Source organism: Mauremys mutica, chromosome 1 (genome assembly GCF_020497125.1).
Source record: "Mauremys mutica isolate MM-2020 ecotype Southern chromosome 1, ASM2049712v1, whole genome shotgun sequence".
NCBI classification, from domain to species: Eukaryota; Metazoa; Chordata; order Testudines; family Geoemydidae; genus Mauremys; species Mauremys mutica.
Window position 1 is genome coordinate 113,264,572 of NC_059072.1, and position 25,941 is coordinate 113,290,512.

At 43.6% G+C, this 25,941-nt stretch overlaps 1 protein-coding gene across 1 annotated transcript in view; it reads left to right on the forward strand.

Moving 5' to 3' along the window:
• Nucleotides 1–25,941, forward strand: part of CACNA1C (calcium voltage-gated channel subunit alpha1 C) — a 636,517-nt gene that overhangs the window by 555,720 nt on the left and 54,856 nt on the right. Inside the window, exon 31 of the mRNA XM_044991489.1 lies at nt 7,064–7,147. Within this exon, the coding sequence (XP_044847424.1) occupies nt 7,064–7,147 (84 nt within the window). The remainder of the gene's footprint in view (nt 1–7,063; nt 7,148–25,941) is intronic.

Consider the following 25,941-nt stretch of genomic DNA (forward strand, 5'->3'; position numbering starts at 1 on the left):
AGTTACAGTCATTGTTCAGAGTCATTATTCTCCATCCCTTCCCATTGTGCAGACCTCAAAGATATTCCTGCCACCACTAGTAGGCGCTTTCGCTGCTGGGTGCCATCTCCAGAGATACAGGGCATCACCTCTGCCATGCTTCTAACCTGATCTAGGGCACAGGCACTCTGAGGTCACACATTGAATTTCAGACCTCACACACAGCTGAGTGCTTATATACCACAGTGACAGCTACCTAGAAAAATGAAGAAACTAAAGATATGAGTTACCAACTGCACTATCATCCAGGTGGGAAAGGACCTATTTGATTATTTGCAAGCGAACATAGTGCTGGGTGAGATGAACCGTAGTGTAAGATCTGGAAATGGAAGTCCTTTAGCCACAAAACAGATACAGACTGCTGCAGGGCAGGCATCCTCAACATTGCCCTTACGCCTGACCTAGAGAGACCACCTCTAAGGAAAAAGAGTAGTTCAGATTCTATAAGTATTTTCTTCCTTTTAAGACTGCCAGCCAGGAGGCCAGTTAGTGCCAATTGGGGTGAAGATTTTCCATGTGTGTATGAGCAGGGGCGGCTCTAGCCATTTTGCCGCCCTAAGCACGGCAGCACGCCGCGGGGGGTGCTCTGCCAGTCGCCGGTCCCGCGGCTCCGGTGGACCTCCTGCAGACGTGCCTGCAGAGGGTCCGCTGGTCCCGCGGCTCCAGTGGACCTCCCGCAGGTGTGCCTGCGGATGCTCCACCAAAGCCGCGGGACCAGCGGACCCTCCGCAGGCACGCCTGCGGGAGGTCCACCGGAGCCGCCTGCCGCCCTCCCGGCGACCGGCAGAGCGCCCCCCCCCCCCACGGTGTGCCGCCCCAAGCACGCGCTTGGCGTGCTGGGGCCTGGAGCCACCCCTGTGTATGAGAGAGAGAGATGGGGACTCTTGTCCACTGGGAACAAAACAGAGACCAGTAAGCTATTTTAGATACTGCACCTTGTCAAACAGTACTCAGAGGATAATAATTTTTGGTCACTGATAATCTGAGCCAGATTCAGCCAGAGACCTGGAAATGAATGTATCTGTGTTCTTTTACCAGTCACAGAGCCATCCAGTCCCTGCAACATCTTTGATTCTGACATGCTAGAGACAATATGTCTGGGTGGTCCATTAAATCCCAGGGGAAAACCACCCATCTGCTTTCGGTACCTTCTTACTGCGGGAAATATGAGAGCTCATGAATCTGAAGTGTAAAATAAAGATATCCAGATTATTAAAAATGAGTCTTGCCCTAAAAGGATGGGGCTGCTTTCTTGTTAAATAAGCAAAGAGCAGCAGCATGTTCCTTCCTTTTTGGAACTGACTCAGAAGTTGAAGAACTTGTCTCCTTTGACTGTTTATAGCTTTGATGGAGTACAGGATTTGTGTGGCTCCCTGCAGCAATGACTCATTACGACAAGCTGTAGGTGAATTGCGATGACTCTGTCTCTCAAAATTAATCCATCAATGAGTGAGAGCTGATAGTATGCAAATAGGTGCTGTTTTCCTACAGTCTGTCATGATCTGCAAGCAGCTGCACCCTCCAGTTTATTTCTTCTCTACTAGGCACTGCTAATTTCCATGATTGCTGTTATGGCTAAATGGCATCTTAGCATAATTTGCATTATCTCCATTTGATGTCAGTTGTTATTGTAGCTTTATAATATTCTGCAGAATACATGTGATTCTCTCAGCCATGCCCGTGAGACTGTGCGCCAAGATTCAAATGACAGAATATATGTGATTCAGTTTAAATTTCTTCATAAAGAGATGCCCCCTTGCCTTGCCACTTTCCAGTGCAGACGCTTTCAGTAAAAGCCCGGAGGTGAACCCCACAACTCCAAGTGGCCTGCAAGAGTTTCCAAAATGCATTCCCATGTTGAACATGAAGGTACTGTGCCACTACCAGATTGTGGCAGCTCAGCTAGCTTTGCAGATCATCAGCGAAGTCTGAATTGATGGCCATTCCAATCAAACAGAATTTTTGCTCTCCTTTAAGAAATCACATTCCTTACCAGGAAGTCATCCTTGAACCAGCCCCTTTCCCTCCCTCCCATAAACTCCCTCTTTCACCATACACATGGCTTAAGACTAATGTTTCTTTCCATTGTCTAGACTTGCAGATTTATTTTAGGTACTCTGAGACCAGATCATCCTGTCAATAGTCTTTCCTGTTAGTGCCCCCATCTTCTCTCTCTCTCTCCATCCCCCCCCTCCCTTTCTATATCTTTCCCATTTTTCTGCAGTACTGTAGCAGCTTCTTCCATTGGGGACCATCTGACCTACATTCAGATCCCACCCAATAGAAACACTGAGGTTTTGCTGCACCCTTCATCTACATATGTTTTACAGTGGGAGAGACTAGTTAATTTTTGCAAACCTTGTAGTAAGAAAGCATTGAGCACCTGTGGCTAGGCAAAGAAATATCTGCACATCAATTAGCACAGAGCTGACCCTGGAATTTCCACCGGGTTGTGTACTCCTAACCCAGCTGGGATCACTATTCAGCATCCCACCCCCCTTTTCCTGTTAGGAATTCTGGGCATGGGGTAACCTACTTTGTGCTAGAACTGTCCCCCAGAGTTCTCATTTTGAGTCCCAAGTGGCTATGAGCTCAGACCTTCAGACAGGCTCTAGTGGGCAATTTCTCTGCTGTTAACAAGGCTTCCCAGCTACTGTATTTAGGAGTATTTTCACTGGATGTAAAAGCCATGGTCTCCAGAGATCACAGTGGTTCCATTAGTGTTGAAACAAACTGCAGTATCTTATTAGCTGAACTCAGTACCCAAGAAACCTAAAGATGATTGGCATATTCATTCTGACGTGATACCGTGTCTGCTCCCCTGCACAAATGAGATTCCGCTCCAGTCAGTCACTGCATATGTATGATCAGCTTTTCATTATTTAATTGATCCTGGGGTGATTTGCTAACAGTTCCTCTGGGGGGAGTGCAGAGAGGGGCAGAAAATGTGTGTGTTTTATTGTAATGATGGGTACTTCATGCTCATGAGTAACCAACCTGGCCTCCCTCCCACACAAGCTCCATAGATATCATGTACTCCAAAAAATTCCCACAAGGGGGTGACTGCAATTCCTCAGTAAATCCCAAGAGAGTTCAGCACAGTGATATGTAACTCTATGGCTGAAGTAGGGTGAGCGTCTCCCTTTAAGGGTAAATTATGGTATTGCACTCTAAATTCCTCTATTGCAAAAATAAACAGTGCCTTCAGTTCACTTCCCCCTCCTTCCCTGGGGGGAAAAAATCAAAACTTTCTGGTGGGAAAAATAGTTTGGAACTGCTACCTCTTTATTTGACCGAAAGCTCCTTCCTCGGTCAGCTTGTCTTTCATCAACCACCGTGATTCTCTTCAACAAGGAATCTGGCTTTGAGAGGTACTTTGAGGTCATAACAAGAAATCCCAAAGGGGTCTAATTCACTTTCAATATGTGCTTGTAACTCTTGACAAGATTACAAGCTATAATCTAAAGCCAAGCAATCACATGGGCAGTTTTCAGATGATGTCTCTAAGAAGGATTGGCTTTTAAGGAATGATTTAATTAATTTCCACACAAACAAAGTATTCCTTGCACCTTATTTGAAGAATATAAGCAGCAGCGCTCTATGATTTCTTTAGACTGTGTGACTAGTCTAAAGACTAATATGAATATTATCTTCTTCATTCAAGCCCCTCTTCTTGCTATAGAGAGGGGTTGGGAGAGGAGGAGTGAAATTATTTTAAAATAATATTTTTTAATTCAGTTCTTAAAAAATGGACTGTTGGGTGTGGGGATGAATAAAACTGGAAGAGTAGCAGTAGTTCCTCTTTATCAAACTACCCAGGTGTATGAGGAAAAGAGGAGTTCTTTGAGTGTACCTCACACATGGGTACCACACACAGTGGGTCATTACAGAGTGTAGCTCCTATGGAAACTAAGGTGACAAGATCATGACTCACAACTTTCAGAATGAGCCAATGGCTGACTGGGATCAGCAGAGCTGCCATTTGAGGGAAGTCATGGTCCAAAACATGGGCCTATTTTCTGACATCAGTAATTCCAGTGTAAACCCACAGTAACTCCATGGAAGTAAATGAAGTGACTCCAGATTTATTTTGGTGTAACTGACACCAGAATCAGGCCTATTAAATTCTGATGAAAAAAGGAACCTCTGCTCTGAAGGCCAGATTTTGCCCTGGGATCTAGATACACAGCTCCCTTTGGGCCACATACTACTTGGTTATGTCAGCACAATGCGGTTGACTTCAGTGAGGTTATGTTACTGTAACTGAGAGAATTGAATCCATTGGCTTCCATGTTCATCTGAAGACAAAATTTGGCCCCAATGGTCACCCTGATGTTACACCAATTGTGAAAATTGGCTGTTGGGCTCGGAGTCCGGGTATTCATTAAAACCTGTTAGGCCCAAACTATGATCTGCTGTAAAATTGGTATAATCTGATGGCAGCATCTCCCGTGCTTGCTAAAGAGCTGTTTAAACCATACAAAGTATCCATGGATTTAAAAGTAAACAGCTACCTTTTTGGTGGGCACAGCCCAAACAATCAAACAGGTATGAACTTCACCCCTGTTGCTGCATAAAAGCAAACTCAGAGTTCCTATTTCAAGAGCTTTTTGGAATCCCACTGACATCCCTCTTGAGGCTGGTAGATGAACACAGAGAAGGAAATGGAAGGTAGACATGTTACTGAGTCTGATCCTGCAGATCTTCCATATGTGAGCTGTGCCACTACCTCAGTGGGACTGTGCTCATGAAGAAAGGCTGTAGGATCGAGCGCATTGTCTTCTGCTTTATTCTCTTGATTCTTCAAGTGCCCTCAGGGCTGAGGTCATGTCAGGTCACACACGCACCTTCTTGCACCTCTGTGTGATCTGTATGTGTTCTTTATTTGTTCACAATGTGAGTGCCTTTACACTTTAATCTGCCATTCTCTCCCTCCCCTTTCCCTTGGTGAAGTCTAATTACACTTTTATTCCAGGTCCATCTGGTTGCTAGAAATGCTGGAGATCCCCGCTGTGCTCATGCTAATGTTTGCTGTGTATTTTCTAGGCTGGATGCTGACTAATAATATTCCCTAAATTTGCTTTTGCTCCTGTTTCCTCTCCCCAAATAGCAGACTGTGTAATATGGGATATGAAGTGGGAAATTTACACTCACTGGGCAGATATTTTTTTTAAGAGTTCAGGTTTTGAACAAACCTATTTCATGTTTGCACACGAAAACGCTCGCTGTGTTTTTCAGAATGGGGTTTCTTTTCTTGTTTCTCTTTTCAAAGTCCATTCTACCAGTTCCCTCAAAGCAACTGTCTGGTGTGTACTCAGTCGGAAAGTGGGGTTTGCATGTTTGTTTGTTCTGCCCAAGGCGTGGCCCATAAATGTGAGAGTTCTCCAGAAGAATCCACCTGGGCTGCCTTCCAGGGTTCAGAAGGAAACTCTTAGCCAGTGTCTGACCCAGATATTAGTTGTGCCTACGACAATCTCAGGTTCCCAAGCCTGGCTTTTGCAGTGCCAGCAGTGGGATTATTTGTTCTCCCCTCTTTTCTTTCTGCAATGCTATCTGGGAACTCAGGTTCACACTTTACCCATGACGTGACTTTCCAGCTCTAAGAATAGCAAGTGTAGTGCAACTTAGGTTCAATATCGCTGGAAACAAGACACAGCTGGGAATCAGGGAAGTCAGATTAGTCCATCCTTCCACAACCAAAATACATAACAGGAGTACCAGAGTTCCTGTTTGTTTGTTCCTAAAATTGAAGAAAAGGGGTATCATGTAGGAAAGGGGAGCTCTTGGCAAAGATATTTTGCAAATCTTGACAAATTCTCTTGAGAGTAACTGTAAAACTTTGCTCAAGATATTAATTTGAAAAAGAGACAGACAACCAGAAGCTCAGCAGCCAGACTGAATAAGGCCTCTCTGAAAAGGATGCTAGATCCTAGCTCCCCTTACTGCTCAGGATCACTGGGGTGGATGGTAGGCAGTGGAGGCTGGTGCCACCTGAAGGTTGGTAGGCAAATTGGACACACAAAGTTGCCCTCAATTCACAGAGTGCATAAAATATCATAATGTATTTGACTTAAAGCAGCCAGAGCTGAGGACCCTCCACTGGGGTGTGAGGAGGCAACAGGCAGGATCTCATAAAGAGCCTGAAGACTAACACTAACATAAGGACATAAGAGCAGCCATACTGGGTCAGACCAATGGCCCATCTAGCCCAGGATCCTGTCTTCCAACAGTGGCCAATGCCAGGTGCTTCAGAGGGAATGAACAGAACAGGTAACCATCAAGTGATCCATCCTCTATCACCTATTCCCAGCTTCGGGAAAAAAAGATGTTCGGGACACTTAAGAGCCTGATTTTGCATCTCTCTTGCTAAGAGCACCAGTCTGCCTTGATGCCTTGAAGAGAAGAGCTAAGGCACAATCAGTAGAAACTGGTGGTGCCTTGCAAATCCACAAAGGGTGTTTGGGCAAAGAACCAAACATGATAAGCAACGAGTTGTAAAAGCTACTTCTAACCTACCTCCTGATTTTGTCAGGCCCCTCTTTCTCTTTTCTTAAGAGACACCTGGTCTTTCATAGCCCCAGCACAGTCCATTACAGCCTGAATGTGGATCCAGTGGCCGTTTCTCATTTGCAGCATGGGAGTGAATACTGGAGAGAACCAGGGGTCACCATTCCTTTACCCCTCCCCCCAAAATTACACAAACCAGGAAAACCAGCATAGCAGAAGGTGTTAGATTACTTGGAGAAAGGTGGCTCTGACACCCAAAGGACTCGGTCCTGCAACCCCTACTCACAGACCAGTCCTTACTCAAACAGGGAGTCCAATTGGCTTCAATGGTTACGTTGACTGGAGAAAGGACAGCTTGCATAAGGGATGCAAGAACTAGTCTTTGGTCTCTAAACCAGATTTAAGAGCAAAACTGGTTGAGGTATCAAGGCAATAATTCTAATGGTAATTTTGAACTGTTTTTGTCTGTCTAACATTCCTTTTTAATCCCCATCCTGCCTGCCCCTTCCTTATGTAGGGTTACTTTAGTGATCCTTGGAATGTTTTTGACTTCCTCATCGTAATTGGCAGCATTATAGACGTCATTCTCAGTGAAACTAATGTGAGTATTACTCTACCCTCCCCAGGATACCACCACCACCTCCTCCTCCTCCTCCTTCTCTGTTTCCTTCTCTCTCTCTTTTTTCTGGTTTTTTTCCCCCCTCTAGTCATGCTTTTATTGAACTTGCCGTCGTCCTTCTCCTTCTCCCAAGGGAAAAAAAAAGGAGGGGGAACCGCCTCCTTCTTTTTCACTTGTCATAGCACGCCCCTGGCTGTGACTGGTGAAAGCGCACAGAGCTTGGGGTGTGTGTGCTTTTTTTCCCTCCAAAGAGTAGACATGCTTGAGTGTAACTTTCTAACTAACCAGGCTTTTGTTGATACCCTCCATCATGTGAAACTTTACAGAGGTTTGAGCAGCCAGTACTATAAAGTGGTAAGAGACTATTTAATATGCCCACGTAACCTCTTTCTTTTCTTATTTTTTTCTCTTCTCTCCCTCTTTCATGCTTTTTTTTGTTTTTGTTTTATTTTTGTTTTAATATTTTTTTACTTTTTTTCCTTTCTTTCTCTCTCTCTCTCTCTCTCTTTCTCTCTCTCTCTTTCCTCGGCTTCTCTGCCACATGCAGCACTATTTCTGTGATGCATGGAATACATTTGACGCCTTGATTGTTGTGGGTAGCATTGTTGATATAGCAATCACCGAGGTGAACGTAAGTAGCTGGCGTCTGTCCATGATCGTGCCTGCTCTAACATTCATTTGTCTTTCCCGGTTTTCTTTTTGTTTCTCCCCCCCCCCCTTTTAAAGATTGTTTTTTGTTGTTTTGAACATTTCTTTTATTTTTTGTTTTCTTTTGTTTTGACTTTTGGAACACCTTGGAGAACTTTTTGACTGTTGCATCATTTTATTTCCCTCATAATCAGCCTGGCATGAGTAAAACTGTATAGCAGGAAAATCAATGGGAAATGTGGAGGAGTGTAAGTGAGAGTGAGATTTGTGCCATGGGAAGTAGCTGGAGTAGTCCCAGCCCAGGACTCTCCATGGCATTGTGACACTTTCCACTCCACAGAGATCTAAAGGCAACTCTTTCGAGGTGGAACTGTGGGAACCAAACCTAGAATTTTTTGTGTTGATGCCCCTTGGTTTTCCTCCAAAAAAAAATCCCAGCACCCCAGTAGCCACAGAGAAACCTGTCCCTACTTTTCCATTTTCATTTGAGATCAGGTAAACTGGGTAAAAAAAAATCTATTATTTTACAGGGTAGTTTCCCCCCATGCCTTAGTTCCCCCACCACTCCAAAAAAATCCATAGAAAATGTACATGCCCATGTCTCATTTGATTTCCCACTGGACACATTTACACATCACAAAATTCACCAGCACAATTGGCACTAATTGGCACCACTTACGGTTATCTCAGCAGGCAGGCCAAGGATTGAATGGCCCCTGGAGACTAAAATGAGTAGCATTAGGTTTATAAAGAATATATTTTAGCAGCAAACTTTGTAGGTTTTTTTATGGGACAGGATATAATTATAGAATTAGTGGATGAAGGAAATGTAGGAGGTATAGTACATTATATTTAGATTTGAGGTAAGCATTTGATACTTTAGGTCAGCTCTTACTGAAATAAATGCAAAACTCTCATAGACATCAGTAGGACAAGAATCTCAATAAATCATATTTGGAAACTTAAATCAAAATGACTTGGACAGGAGCACAATCATAGGGATTGAAATCTGGCTAAAAGACCATAAAAATACCCTGGTGTATCAAGTTAGTAGGAGGGGTCTCAGGGTACCACAGGTTTACCATTATTTAATGTCTTCATCAATGATCTGGAAGAGGGAGTAATACATTAATGAAATGTGCAAATACACTAAATGAGAGCGAGTTTAAAAAAACAGGACAGAAGTATAATACAAAGGGACTTAAAGAGTTTAGAAACGTGGACAAAAAAATAACAATGCAATTCAGTTTAGAGAAACTTGAGTAGTAGAAATACTGCAAAAAGGTGTTACTGGATAGCAAATTGGACATGAATTTGCATTGGGACATGACAGCAGAAAAGGCCAATGCAGTTTTGGGTTGTGTATGTACAGTAGAGGTATCATATCATGCAGTAGAGAAGTAATAGTGCCCTGCTGTAACTTTACCTGGGATGCTGCATTAGGTTTTGGGCACCCCACTACCAGAAAGATATTGACAAATCGGAGGGAGTTCAAAGAAGGGCAGTTAAATGATTTAGGGAGTGAGGAGATGGATTGGTCTGCGGAAAACTGAAGAGCTCTCCATATATATTGCTTGTCGAAGAGACAGCTAAAGACTTGTCTACATGGTGCACCCCAGTGTGGAGCATGCTAAGTGGCCTGCGTGGTTGCTGCTGGTGAGCACTAGAGGTTCCCTAGTGCTCGTTAATGTAGTCCTGTTTCAAACATTAGGGAACGTCTAGTGCACACCCAGTAGGGGCCATACAGTTCAGTTGGTGCATGACATGCTGGTGTGCATTAGAGTTTCCCCCCCAGCTAGTTTGGACTAAGGCACCATGTAGACAAGCTCTAAGGGGGCAGCCTGGAAACAGTCTACAAACACTGAAAGATGGAGAGGCATCATATAGCATAGGCATGGGAAACGGGCCAAAGGGCCATTCCTCCCTGCACACACTTTTTTCATGATGGCTGCCCCTGCACCATGGGCTAAATGTGAATGAGTGGCATTGCAACCTGGCGCATGGGGTTGCAGTGCCATTCAGATTTGGTCCATTTTGGTTGCTTGGCCCTCCCACTTTTAAAACCTTCTAGTGCCCATCATGTCGGGTAATGAAAGGGGAATAATAGCTATAAGTAATGAAGTGGGAATTATGCTAAATATCGGGGGAAAGTTCCTGACTGAGAGATTAATCTATGGAATAATCTTCCAAGGAAAATGATGGAAGTCCATTCATTGGGAACCTGAAAGCCTGAAAATATACTATAGGGAACAACCCTGCACTGTCGAGGAGATGGACTCAGGTATCGAATGTATCTTTTCAGTGTAATTCCCATGATTTCTTCCTACGTAGGAGAAGGTTTGAGGCACATTGTCAGGGTGTTGTAGGGAAGCTCATGCTATTGCTACTCGTGCTGTACCTGTTCTGTGGATAAACAGAGGTTTTCAATATGATATGCTTCATTACCATGGAATTTGTACATGAAAAAAGGGAAGAATACACCAAACATGGCCCCCTCGCTTTTCCATCCCTGTCTGAATTCAAAAGCATTTGTTTTCAGGCTAGCTCCTAAATCTGTAAGCTTTGTATTTCAAAATACATAGAAAAGTATGATAAATGGCATGTCTCTGTAAGACCATATCTGACCAAATAAACAATTGTCTTTCTCAGCTGAGAAGGCAGCCAGGGGCAGCCCTATTCCCTGACTAGAAAGTACCAGTGGCACTTAGTGATGGTCCCTGTGTCCCCTCTAAAGAGTTCCCTCCTACTATACAGTTCCCACAGATTTCTGCACATGTCTTTTTGTTACCTGGCATGTTTAAATCTTCTCTCTTTATCTAGGCAAGTCCTTTGCTCTTAAGTTCCTAACATTTGTTACTAAAAAAATTAATCATTGTTGCACAATCTTTTGACGCACTGATAAATGAGCAGCAGCTAAGGGTGGAGTTTGTTTTGAAATATTTGAAATCCCCTTGCACTTATAACACTATTGAATAAGAGAATGTGTTGTATGTTGGTGTGTCCTGTCAGACTCCCTTCCTGCTAGCAGCACTTGGTATACTACAGCTTTAGCAGATGGGCATTGGAAATAGCAGCCCACATCAAATGGACAGTTGTCATCTTCCCAAGAAATGTGATGTAGTTTATCGATTCACCCCTCCTGTTCTGTTAAGGAGCTTGTTGCTCGCTCACTGTTTGTGGGTCTGAGCAAATCTGCCTTTTTTGTCTGCATACTGTCTTTTTCCAATAGACTTGGAGTCTGAAAAAGCGAGAAAACACACACACACGCTCCACTAGATGAAGAGCTTTAGACCCCTTAGGATCAGTTAAGATGCTTCTGCCCACCTGATTAGCAAGTGACCAAGCTTAGTTTGAGATAGGGTCTCAGAAGGTGATGGTAGCATTCCATGTAATCATTTCTTGAAGGTGAACCTACTTGGCTCGGCTTACTTTGTCATAAGAAATTGTAGATGTGTGGATATATATGAAGACTCCATGAATTCTACCAGAGACCTTTCCATGCAGATCAGATTTACCTGGGAAGCACTTATGCACTATAGCAATAGGTGCTATGGAAAACCCTAAGATAGATCAATAGGTGCCTCGGTTTGTGTGTAGCTTTACGCTCACATCTGTGTGTGCAATACTGCATGCACCGGGTTTCCCCTTGGCAAATTTTTTAGAGAAATTCCCAGATCAAAAACTTCATTAGGATGTGGGGGGCAGGGGCTTTTGTAAGTGTATTCCTTTGGTTGTAGTATATGTTCCTGAATGTGTTTGAATAGCTATGTGTAGGGCTATAGATCTAAGTCAGAGTGTGCATCCCTTTAGATCTGAATCAGTGTGTATGCATGTATGTATTTGTGTGCACAGGTAACCCGTTGGTGAGGGTGTGTTACAGGTCTCCCTCAGCACCAGTCCTTAGAAGGATATGAGTGGGTACAGCCCTCCAGCTAGAGGGGCTTGGCTTTTTTTCTCAAGATGTAGCAGCTCATGCTTTTAGCTCTCGAGGTCCTCGGTTCAATCCCAGATGTGTCGGCCAAGAGGAAGGTTGTCACATGCACACATATGGGTGGGCATGGTTGTTGATGGAGTTGTGTGCACCTTGGAGTAGATGTGGGTGTTTTGTATATGTCTGAGTATACGAACACAGTATCTGAGTGTATGTGTATATCTTAATCTGCACATCTGTTGGAGTGCGTTTGGGTGGCTGGCCACAAATATCTGAGAGCATATGTACATAGGCATGTTTATCTGCATGCTTATGGATGACTGTACACATGCATGTATATCTCAGTGTGTGTGCATGTTTAGCATGCCTCTGTGTTCAGCATTGTAATTAGAAGGTGTGCAGATGAGTCAGATCCTGAGGTTCTCCTCAGTTTTTCTCAGTCCTTACACAGGCAACCCCCCAATGAAGCCATTTGAGTGACACTGAAGAGAATTCACCACTAGTGCACATTGCACCAAGCTAAGGCCTATTCTGAGTTGAGCTTTAGAATGCATTTCAGTAACTACTCTCTCAGCTGTACCCTTTCGGAGATACAGTGACAGGTCTCACTCCACTCACTGTGCACAACAGACAGAGTTAGTTTAAGATCTTGCATATGAGAAAACTTCAGGTAGTGACACAATTTCTGCCAGATTCACTTTTAAATTGGCTTATTTTCAAGCCCATTATGTAACTACATTTTCAAAACTTTGCCTCTCAATTTTAACAAATATTGCACAACTAAATTCTCTCCCGCAAAATGCTTTAAAAATATAACCCTAAACATTTGATTATTTCAGTTGCTTTTCATGGCTGAGTGTATATTTTTGGTCACTCCTAAGAAGTAGCTAAACTTATTTATTTATTTATTTATTTATTTACTCACTTACCTTTAATTCTGGTATTAAAAAAATTAATTCCAAAGCAGAAGCCAGGTCTGCCAAATTTCAACCATCAGTGAACGCTAAGATCTAGCTCCTGAGAATAAAATTCATGATGCTCTAATGGCTGGGACTAGAAGTCAGGACTTGTGGATTTTATTCCCTGCTCTGGTTTACTGTGTGACCTTGGATTTAATGGCTCTATGCCTCAGTTTCCCGATCTGTAAAATAGAGATAGCAATATTTACCTAACTTACAGGAGCATTGTCCTGTGAGTTACCTTTTACAAAGCATCTTGCGAGCTCAGAAGAAAAGCATTATGGAAGTAAAAATGTTTAATATTGATAATAATAAGAAGGTCATGAATCTCTGCATTATAGGAAAGGAAATGTTACAGGAGTTGAACAGAACAGAAGCCAGGGAATTTGGAATACATTGTCCAAGAAGCAGTCACAGGGACAGATTTAGATGTCCTTACTTTCCAGATCGGCAGATACAGTACAGTATTCGTTGCTCTTTGTTCTTACTGGAGCTTCCTGACAACCTGCTAGCCTCTTCCCTGGGTGAAAGAAGTTTCTCATTACTTTTTACTGTGTGGTATTGGAGAGGGAAATCAAGTTTGATTTGTGCACTGTGTTACTGTGCCCAGAGTGATGGAAAAAGACAGCCAGGCCTGAGTCACTGAGAAAGCTGCTCACATAATGTCCTCCCCCTCAGATTTTAGTCAGAGAAAGCAGCTGACACATCTTTGGTCCTTAGGGTCCTTCTTCCTTTGTTCTATTCCCCTTCAGTGTCAGACAGCTTTCTGTTGCAGCTGAACCTTCATTTGTTGCAGAAGCCAGTCTCGCAGCAGGACATGCTTACCTGCCTGGGCTCCTCTGGCAGAACTGCTGCCCTTAGCCAATGAAGACTTTGTTCAATTCTTTGAACACACAGGGTAGTTTGCACATATACATGTGTGGGAATTGCATTGGCATGCACAGATTTGAGTATATCCATTTATCATGCACAGGCGTGGGTATCTGTGACCATTATTATGTTTGGCTGTATCTGCGTACCTTGAAAGAGTGGAGGGTGGGTGGATTTATATTTATTTATGTCCAGCCACAAGTCTTTGTGTCTGTGTTCCTGTGAGTGATCTAGGCCAGGTTGGAATGTCTGATTGTCCCCATGTATGTCAAAGTGACATGGTGTCTGAGGGTGCGTGGTTGTGACTGGGCAAGAATGTCTGCGTTTATCTCCACCTGCCTGTGCCCATCAGTGACCATGAAAACATTAGCATGTATGAGTGTGTCTCTGTATGCTGAAGAGTACACAAAGGAAGTAGTACAGAATGGGAGCTACAGAATATTAAGCAGCAGTGAGACTAATAGCCAGAAGATCATGGTATAAAGAGCTCAGCGAGCCACCCTCTGAAATGTCCTGGGTATGAGATAAGATGATGAAGGGTGTAAGCGATTTGAGGGCTTGTGTTAATAAAAAGGAAAGTCTTCACATGTAGATTGCCCTCCCTTTGTAGAAGTCCAGTTTTGCCAAAGAGTGAGCCGTGTGTTGAGTCCTAGAGTGAATGGAAATGTTTTCTAACTGGGAAGTGCAGAGGAAGGAGAGAATAGTGAAGTAGGATTTCACTTGCTAACCCATTCTGCAGTGATAGAGCTGGTGGCCCCTGGACCAAAGAGCTCTGGAAAATGACATCCCATGGGGAAGTATAGAGAAAGCCAGCCAACTACATGCCTTCCACAGGCAAACTTCAGCCAGATCCAACACACACCACCACCAGTCCTCCTCTAGTCACACAAACACTTTGTTTCTCTGCCTGATATTTAGGAAGGCTGAATTTATTTAGATCTTGATATGGGTCTGAAAAGTAGGTGGTGTTATAGAGGAGTCTGTAGGGGTTCACCAGAGGGGTATGGCTTTGTTGATTTCTGGCTTTAAAGAATTTATGAGATCAGGTATAGTACGGACAGAGACACCCAAGCTTTCAGATTCTAGGGTTATCTGGAGACCAGTGTAGTGATTTCTTCTTTAGTGCCTTGGTTGTGAGTAAAAGAGCCTCCCTTTAGAATCATCCTGCTTTTGACTCCAATAGTTTTCATATGATTGTCATGAACTTCTACTCCCATTCTCTGGAATATTTATGAAACAGCACATACTCAAGTCTCCCTCTTACCTTCTCTCCTGCACCTTCTCTATTTACCCTGCCCCTTGCTTTCCCTCTTGCTCCCCTCCACTTTGTCTCCAGCCAGACCAAACCTCACAAGATTATTTTCACCCCCAATCAAGAGTCTGAAGGCAGAGAACAAGTGGCTCAAATCCTGCAGTCCTTACTCAGGCAAAACTCCCACTGGGCACTTTATCTGAGTAAGAATTGCAGCATTGGGCCCTATCCGACTAAATTCTGTATAAGCCGCACCCCTACAATGGGAGCAAGGATTGGTGGAAGGACGGCACACATCTAGCCTGCACTTCAGTTGGGACTTGCATCCATCTCTGTCGCTGCGTCTGTCCATCCGTCTCTCTCTTTCTGTAGCTGTGCCTGGCTGGTTCTCTCAGCTTCCAAGCCCTTTGCTCTCAGATTTTGGCCATCAGGTGACACTGGAAACAAATCTTCGTAATTCTGAGCACTTGCTCAAAGTGTCTCAAGGACGGGTGGTATTTAAATATCACTCAACCTTCCAAATGCCATTTGGGGAGCAGAGTCTTCCAAAATACGTAGCAAAGGGCTGTTGAAGCACAGCAGCTTCTTATCACATCCTGTGTCAACACCCTTCTTGTTGCCATCCTAAAAGTTGTACATAGTTTGATACATACGTATATGTGTGTGTGTATACGTGCGTATATAGAACACGTTTTATTTTTGTAACGCTGCTGATAAAACCAATGACGGGAGGGTTGGTTTGTTTAGAATTTTTAAAAATCATTCATGGTGGGTTTTATTTCTGTAATAGTAAAAGTTAACTCACCACGGTGGCCCCACCTTCCTTACAAAAATACCTATGTTGAAACATGGCTGTGGCAAACCATGGGACAGCATGGTGCAGTCTTCTCTTTGTGGACAGCAGAAAAAACCCAAAACCATGTTATAAGACTGTTTTAACTTAGCCATCTACCACTGTTAAAACATGAGTTTTAAACACATTTTTCTGCCCACAAAAACTAGAAGAAAGTTCTAAGATTGTGTGACCATACGCATGTGTGAATAGGGTTGTTTTTGTAATGTAGATGGGGCCTTTTTTTGTTTTTGTCTTAACAAATATTTGTATTCAGATTTTCCAGACTGCATCATACAACTTGCCCATTCCAGAGGAGTGCTCACACTTACAGTCTTTATGGAATGTGGGCTGTCAGAAAAGAACATTTTTTTGCAGAAATGGAGGCAGTGAATACCAATGCCTCCTGCTCTCCTCCCCCGCAGCCCCTCACATCTACCTAGGCACTTGAGCCATTGCCAACATCGAATGCTAATAGCAATTCACCACAACAACAGAAAACCATGTGATGCCTGGGTGCGGGGGTAAATGCTTCAAAAAAGCATGTATTCACCAGTTTTATGGAAAATGCTGAAATATGTGATTTCCACAAAACTGCACGTTTGGACTCAGTCATTGCTCCAGATCCAGGACATGTTTTATTGCAGGAGAGATTTAAAAGCAGGGTAAAAATACATTGACCACTAGTTCTGGGCATGTTAAATCAATTATAATCTGAGAAACAGACAAAACAGCACCTGTGACAAATTTTCCATATAACAACCGTATGACGTTAACAGCAGTGAAGTGATAGGGAAGAAGTATGGTGTTATAAAGTCATCTATAGATTCAAGGACCCAACACACAGGTTTTCTTATCTGGCATCCTTCTAAATCAGTGATACTCAGACTGAGACTTGCAAGCCCCAAGTGGCTCTTTAATGTATCTCCTGCAGCTCTTTGCAGCATGATATTAAAACACTGTGTGATTTAATTATTAACCCATCTAAATTATTAACCAGTCACAATGCTTTTACAATGTTATTAACCAATTGTAGTTGATAACATAATAATACTTGGTCAGTCATTTTGCTGTGAGAATGAGAGAGAGAGTAAATGAAACAATTAATTCACACTACTGTGACTCTTTTGAGTAATATCGGTCACTAATTTTGCTTCTGAACCACTGAGGCCTGAGTATCACTATTCTAAATGAAAACATTTAGGACACTCATTAAAATGGTGGGACAGTGGCAGATTGACAGGTCGATACATTACAAATTTGTATCCTTCCCTCCAGAGCATTGTCCATAGCACCACATTTCCACAAAATCATGTTGCCACAGCACAAATTTTGTGACCCAACAGTACACCATCATTCCAGGTCCCTTGGAGCCTTATCCAACTCCCATTGAAATTCATGGAAACATTCACAATGACTTCAGCAGGTATTGGATTGACTGATGGACAATTTCTGCACTCCTTATTCAGTCAAAATTTTCATTAGTTTGTAAGATCTTCAGGGCAAAGACCTTGTGTTCATTCTTGCCTGTAAACTGCATACTCCATTTTTGGTGCTATATTAATAATAATATTAGTGCAAGCTTTGATTGAGTAAGCAATGCAAACTTTGACCCTGAATCTGTTCAGTAGTGAGACATACACATAGCATAAAAAGCATGTTTAAAAAATACATTAGGTTTTCTGATCAGTATTTGAATTTTCTTCTGGTTTTGTTATCATCTAACTTTTGAGATGGCGCTATGATATTGTGGTGCTTATAATAATAGACTGATACTTTTTTATATATAATTTAAATAGTTATTTACACAGAGCACTTACTAGTTAAAACAATCAAAAGAACAACCAAAAATAGCATTAAAAACCATCTGAGGTTACATTTTCCACTGGTTACCCTTCACACTGGTGGCCAATGAAACAATTTTCTTTTGCCCAGCTACAACCTCTTTAAGTTTCCATGAATACACATACGAACTGTACCTTTGTATGAGTTTGTAGAGATTCGAGCACAATGGGTCCCTGATTCTAATTGAGTTCCCTGGTTACTTCTTTAATATAAATATTAAATAACAACTCACCCAGGACCAAAAAGTCTCATGTCCTATTGGAAGATGCTGAGCTTGAAAGTAAATGTTCAAGTCTCGATTGCTGTGTCATGTGGGGCAACCCCCTGAGGCAGCATGGGGATTTCCTAACAGCCACCTTCGCTCCTTCTTTCAGGACTTAACCGACTTGTAAGTTTCAAGGAATTTTGCCATATGTCCCTGTTTCCATATTCAGAATGCAGTTTTCAAATGTACATAAAGGGCTGCCAAATCTCACCATGTTCAATAGTGCTGCAAAAAAAAAGTTTCACTTTTCATCAAGATCAAATTAGTTGCTTGTAATCTTTAACCATCTGCCAGCCCAAGATCTCATACACACATCATATATGTACAGTACACTATTCCATTACCCGCTGTGCATAGTCAGGGCCTGCTTAATGTGTACAAGGGGAATAAAAACACACATTATATCCCAGCCTGCAGTACCAGAAATGCTAGTTGTGGTGAATGCAACAGGAGCTAGGCTGACAGAAGAGGGGAAGAGACACAGGAGGGCATTTATCCTCATTATCTCCTACTCATCTCCTCTATTGCTTCCTTCAAACAAAAACTTCTAAACCTTTCTGAAACCCTTGTGGCAATAGAGAGCATATTCCCTGCAAACTGGGGACAGTTTTCATGCCACACCAATGGTCAGTCCCCCCTCCCTAAAATTTCAGGCGTTAGCTGTCTCTCTCCCTCTCTCTTTGCCTGAACCCCTGACTACCAGCAGATGGGAAAGATTAATCCTCTCTTCTCTTTTGTGCATTTCTTCTTCACCAGGTCTGTGTACTAGACATCAGGATATCATGGTGATGAGCACCATTCTAAAAACCTAGATGGACAGACAGTGGATCCCCTCTGCCTGTTATATGTGACTCCTGATGTTCCATTAAATAAATCCAGTGGACCAGCAGGATACACTTGCGTGGCTCCTTCCCACGGCCGGGTAGAATTTGGGCTGTCAAAGTCATGGCACCTTGTCTTCCTGCAGTAGACCTGGGTGGGCTGCTTCTCATGGGGATTGACTGAGAAGAACACAGACTGCTGAGAGCAGCTTCTGCCTCACATATCTTCTTAAAAGTCTGATAAATGGAGCACAGTCACACCTGAATCCAGCTGACCTAGATGTAGGGTTTGGACTGGTTCTGATGCTCTACAGATTTACAGCTGGAAATGCAGGTCTGACTTTAACCAGATGTAAACTTGACTAGGGCAGGGAACAGCATGTTATATGCCCCTGCCCCGTGTCAATCTTCACCTCATCCACCCACTTTTAAACCGAGATGTACCAATTGTGTATGCAGACTGCTAGCCCTTCACATTGGCTTGTCCAAGTGAGTGGGAGAGAATTTGCTGCATGTAACACATGACATCACTTCCTAAACAGAACTGACATAATGGCCAAGATACCTCCACTCCCAAGAAACATCTGCTAATAGGAGAGGATAAAAAAATATATTGGGAGATGCCGAATTCAGCTTCCTAAAATTAGGGATTTTGACTCCAAGCTCGTTGTCTGCTCTGGACCCACTTTCACCTACAAACTCATGTATGTTAACAATGAGCATTATGTTTCACATCCCATCCCTCTACATTACTGACCTCACCAAAGCAGTCACCAGTTATTCTCAGGGCGATATCCCTGGAACAAAACTATGTTGCTCATTGCTTTACAACATCAGGCCTTGGTCTCCATAACACACTCCAAAAATGCCTATAATTAACATTTCCAATCCCAGTATGGCTCATAGACTTTATCGTATCCTATATTAATATTCACCAGCCCAATCTACCTCCATAAGCATTTCCTTTTAAAGAAACTTCAGCCTCTACATTAAACAGCTTCCTAATTAAAAAGGCAATGAAAAGACACAGACTGTGAATTAAATACTAATTGCTCCAGATTTCAAATGAAAACTATCCTTAACAAACTCTCTCCTTGGGCTACTGATGTGTCTGGACAGGCTCCCTTGGGCAGAGACTTGATATGCTAGAATAACTCTCCCCATCAGGGACTGCTAATTTGCTTGTGTTCCGTCTGTTGGGCTGTACATTCCAGTTGCATTCAGATAAAAGTTTTTTCCTGGCTTCAACCAAATGAGCAATGTCTGCCAGCATCTCCTTCAAAGTTTGACTGCTCACCAGGTATCTTCACCCTGTCTTTGGGCTAGCTACAGGCATCATCCTAACATCATTGCAGGATCTTTGGGCTGGCCCAGTGCATATCTGGCTATCTGGAAAAATCTGCTTGTGATATAGACTAATACTAAACACGTTAGCTCCCAGGGTCATTGCACTCTCTGTAAGCTACATAAATAGCTAGACTGCAGATCATGGGTCTGTTTCTGCCCTCGTTTCCCATCAGTTCAATAGGAGTTGCATGTATGTAGCTGCGAGCACTGTACTGGATCTTCTCATTCCTCTCAGGCAAATCCCAGAACGTCATAATGGGCTATTGCTACTCCTCACGGATAGAGGCCTGCAGAGTCTGATATTCTCAGCCCTCCTTTTTAACATATATAAATACGTGAGACTGCTCAGAGAGATCCAGAGACACCATAGACTCCAGTGTCACAAATACATGGATGGCACCCAGTTGCAGTCTCCTTCTCAGCCTATGCATCCCCAGGCCTCACTAGATGTCCCAATGACTGTAAGCCATTACCAGGTGGATGAAGAGCAAATGACCCAAACGCTCAACCCAGGGAGGACAAAAGTGATGATGACGGGAAGAAGGACATGCGTCAAGGAGCTTGCTTGCTGAGACTCTGACACCACCTTCAATCTGATCATCCGTCGTTAAGGGAGTACTAAGCCTGGAGGTGAAGCTCAGTTCTTCACTACTGCTGGACACAAGGAATGCAGGCGAGGCAGTATTCTTCTGACGGTGACTGCCCAGGAGACAGTGCCCTTTCCGCTCAGAGGAGGACCTTGCCATCCTGATCCATATTTTGTCACTTCCAGGGTAGATTACTGCCAGTCATTCTACGTGGGGTTGAAAGTGAACACCTCTTGAGGGCTACAACTTGTACAGCACACAGCAGCCTGTCTCATAAGTAACAACAGCTGGCTCCCTTTTCACTTCTGGACCAAATTCAGGGTCAATTTGTGATGGGGTATTCACCCTACACTGGCAAGGAGGGGGTTAAAAGCAGCCTAGGGAGGCTGTGCAAGGAGCAGCCAACTAGAGACAGACTAAACAGAGCAGCTAATCAGGGCCCAGGAGGCCCATATAAAAAGAGGCACAGGGCAGAGCAGGGTCAGTTTCTGCTGGGAGCTCAAGGAGTAAAGACTGTGTCTGTAGCAGTCTGAGAGACCTGCGGCACCTTGGACAGAGCAACCACTGGCAGGGACCGGGGAGCAAGAGGAGTTCCTAGCTGGCTGCTGGGACTGGGTAGTTGCATGTCCTGAGGAAGGGCGAAGAAGGTGCTAGGGCCATGGGGAAGGGGCCCAGGGAGACATACAGCAGTGAGAGGAATTTGAGGTGCAGCAGGAGGCCGCAATACACAGGGTCCCTGGGCTGGGACCCAGCGTAGTGGGCAGGCCCCGGTCCCTCCACTCACCACTGGGGAAGTGACTGGACTACTGAAGGAGATACAACCCCACACCGTGTCATGAAGAGGATGCTGCAGTACTTGGACTGAGGCAGGTCTGCAGGAGGTGACGACAGCGGGTGAGGCACCATCAGGAGAGGGCATGCTGGTTGAGTGAGCTAATCCCCCATATTAGCAGCAGGGGGTGCCGCTCTGGTGAGTGAACCCCATGACACCATTTTAATATACAAGAACCTTAACTGGTTCACACCTGACTATCTCAGAGACCATCTCCTCATCTATTTCCCACCAAAACAGCTGTGGTTTCACAGAGAGGCTACAGATATGCCCAACATAACTAATAAATTAAACCGATGGAGGCAGGACTTTCCTGATGACTGACAGATCCCTGGCTGCGTAACTCACTGCTGAAGGGATCTGACTTAGCCACAGCCAGACTGCACTCAGGTCAAAATGCCAACCCCACTTTTCCTACAAAGCATCATTCCCTCCTATCTCATAGGGATGAGGAAACTTAAGAAGAAAATTGAGAAAGAGGGAAGAGAAAGGAGAGAAGAAGAAAGGATGGAAATCTTCAATCCTGAAGAGGTGGAGAGAGGTGATCACCCTTTAGATTGTATTGCTGGCCCTATAGCTGTGTTCTGCACTTAGAAGTCATGGTGATAGGCGTGGATACGTCTAAACTGCAATTTAAAAAAATCCTGCAGCAGCGAGTCTCAGAGCCCAGGTCAACTGACTCAGGCTCGTGAGAGTTTCATTATGGGACAAAACTTAGCAGTGTAGACATTCCCACTTGGGCTGGAGCCTGGGCTCTGAAACCCAGTGAGGGGGGTGGGTCTCGGATCCTGGGGGCATGGAGTGCAGCAAAGAATGTGGCCTAGTAAGTTGAGATGAAAACTGGGAGCCTGGATCTTGGAGTTCTGACCCAGGTTCTGCCTCTGGCTCACTTTGTATCCCTGCTCAGCTATCTGCATCTCACCTTCTTCCTCTTAAAATGGAGGTGACATTAATAATGGATGGGGCATCTTGGCACCTCAGCTGCCTCCCATCTCTGCCTCCTCACAATAAACCTGATCCCTTACCAAGTGCCCCAGTCTGAACCTGGTGCCTTCTTTTGACTAATTCCTTCCTTCTCTCCACCTTCCATCTCTGACCACCATCCCAGTCAACCCCGCTCTGAGTAATGGATCATTTCTTCCCTGTCTCTACTGATATGCTCCTGAGCCTGGACTTCCTCTTTCAGGATCCCTGCCCAACAGTGGAATCAAGAACTAACAGTGAAGAGACAAGTCCTACATGGAGCCCATGCTGGGACTCCTGGTTTCTGGCATTGGGGCACAGGTCAGTATTCACTCTAGTCATGAGTCCCAAATTGCCAGGCCTCCTTGAAGCAATAAACTCTCCATCTCTGGACTAGCACCTTAATACTAGTCACTTTGTAAGGGCTGACATTTGATTGCAGTCATATTAAAAATAACATTAAATATGAGGTTCATGTATTAAGGAATGACCCTCCACCAGCCTCATTACACTCCACACCACTCAGAGAGCCTGTCCTAAAAATGCTATAACCACCCTCCACTCCAGCTGAGCTTTCAATGTCTATGTCCCTGCCTCAGTCTTTCTTCAGTTCCTGCTTATCTGGATGGGACTTTCTTCATGTACCCATTCCACAGAAATCAAAGACTATAATCACAGGTGAACTTGCACCTGCTTTGCTTCGTCAGGACCAGAACTAGCAGCTATTACATTGTGGAGATGAATACCACATCTCTGATACTATTTAATGCTAGCTATGCTCTATATCTTATTTCTCAGGAACCCTGGGGCTTGATTATCGTAAAGCTTGAACTCATCATTTACCCAGATTTAATTAGAAGCATTATTAACACATCCTGTAAATTAAGAATAATTTGCATGTACATGTTTTCCCAATTGTTGTACTTTTCCTCAGAAACTCAGGTTTTTAAAAAAATAGCTCACAGCTGTATGAAAAGTGAACCTTTCATTTAACTGTCCAATAACTCAATCTGGGGTCATTTGCATAGCCAAATTAAAGCAAGTGACTTTCTTTATATTTACCTTTAATCACCTGGAACCATAAGATTACTATCTCTGGAAATTTCATGGATATATATGTCAGATATTAAATAAATTAATAAGTTATTAAAATGGACATGATTTGCATATACAAATGAAGCTAATTAATAGTGCAGCTCCTTGAATTTAAAAATCCTAGAATTCATAGGAAATGAAGATAGAATTGACTATTTTAAGCCTCACTTGGTGTATATATATTTCTTTTAAACATCATGAACCATACTGAAAATAGGACTAAGTTGTATATGTGGATAGGCAAATAAATATGAACTTTGCAGATCTGAAGTTGGATACATGAAACATGGATGTTAAGTTTGTATGAGCTGACAGTTACTATAATGGTACAGTGACCCACATTAGCAGGGAATAACATAAGTGTTATGACAAACATCATCTTAGGCATCAAAACCCCTGTCCCAATAGGTGCATGAAGCTCCATATTGCACCAGATGAAACTGAGTCTCTACATTAAAAGAGATGACATCATATTAGTCTCCTCTGTACAGCAATCAGGAGTTTAGCCTGAGATAGATCCCACTGGAACCACTTAGGCACAGTGCTGTTCCCATTGAAGTTGGTGGGAATTTTGCCATTTACTTCCATGAAGACAGGATCAGGCCCTTTGATTCACCACCTATATGAAACAGATGTGCCCCTCTCAAGTACTCACTAAACCCAAACTAAGCAAATTATCTGTTTTATGGACATGATCAAAACTACTGCACTCAAAATGTTTCCAGTAATAATCAAAGGTACTGGATTCTTAGTGGAGAGTAGGGAGTCTTAAATGCCTTCATGACTGTCTTTTTGTAATAGCCAGTGAATCCATTGGTTTCACTGTAGGGTTGTATGTGTTCAGAATTATTTCCTCCATAATCCCATAGCACTCCCTCAGTTCATCTCTTAGAGGAATGGCAGACTGATTTCTGCCTGGAGTGTTGATACATTTACAAACATCAGTGGCAAATGGATTACCTCCAGAGGTCTTGTGATTAAAAACCCCCAGACCAATGACAGACAGATTACTCAGGTTGTATGATAACCTCTAGGGTAATGACTGAGTAATTACTGCCAGGGCTCAAAATAGTTTTATGCTCTGGACTTCTTCTGGGCATCCAATTGCCTCTGGAGGACTTGTGCTGTTCTTGTCACCTGATAGTGATGTCCCTTTAGTCTGTTCAGACTAGAAATGCGATGGAAAATCTAGTAGCTGTATTAGAGTCATTGGAAAATTGATAATTTGGCTCCAATGTCTTTTATAAATATTCTGTTAATCTCTGATTCTTCTTTGAATATACGGCCATGTGGCTCCCAATCTGATCTCATGCATATGGGGTGCATGTGCATCTAAAGTCTTTTGAATCACAGTGTCTGTGGAGCCATGCCTACGTAATGAATGTCCTCATGCCCCTTTGTTATTTTATTTTATTTTATTTTATTATCCAGTCATAGCCAGCAACAAAAAATTCTCCCTTGACACCTTTACCTGTGCCAAAATGATGGATTCAAAGCCCTCAGACTCCAACTGTGTCTGTCCTAAGATGGCTGCACACTGATGGCCACAGCCACTGTCTTTCTCTCTATGAGAACCATGTGTCAGATCACTGCTCCATTCATCAGTTGTCTTAACAAGAACAAGAAAGTCTGGGGACACCCATCTGAAGCTTTACCTCCTCAAAGCATCTGGGGGGGAATATTAACCCCCAAAGAGGGAGGATTGACTTCCAAGATGGATCTGATCTTTCCAAGTCTTTATCTTTGTCAGCGTCCCTGCCAGCCAACACACAACTCCCAAGGTCAGTACCAGCAAAAGACCCTCAGCACCATCAGGCAAGGATCCAGTGTGGAAGATCACCTAAGCTCAGACTACTACCCTGGCACCAAAGACCAGTCCCACCACCTCAGTGAGGCAAGGGAGACCTGAACACTGGGATACGCATGGCTCCCAACACCAGTCCCTTTCTTCCCATAAGGTGGAACCCAAATCTTCAGTCACCAGCTCAGCATCAAAGAAGCACAAGATACCTGTAACTGTCAGAAAGCAGCACCGGCTTCGACACCAGTAACAACATCAACATTGGTACCGTCAGCAGAATCCCTGCTGGTACCTAATGGGTCTCTCTCTGAGGAGGTAACCACGTTCCCAGCACCAGTGTCTCTACACTTGGCACAGTTGCATATTTCTGGCATCTTGGTACTGAAGTCACCTCAAAGGTTGGTGCACCGGCTTTGGATGATGTCTGTTCTTCATCTCCATCACTGAAACACGCCTTTGCTTCTCCATCCACTAGGAAGCTGCCTCCCCTCAGGCATGAGATAGTCTCTCTCTACAAACTAGGAATCTCAGTTTAGAGCTCCAACACATCCACCTACAACATGGCAATGGTCAGGTCAACACCATCTGAACCAGCCTTACTAATACAGTGCACCACCCTGGCCATATCAGGCAAACTAGGAACCCCTTTCCAGGACATCCAGGAGCTAGTCTCCCTTCTATCATTCCGGGAAGCATAGATCTCCTTCTCCCTCTGCATCTATGGCTAG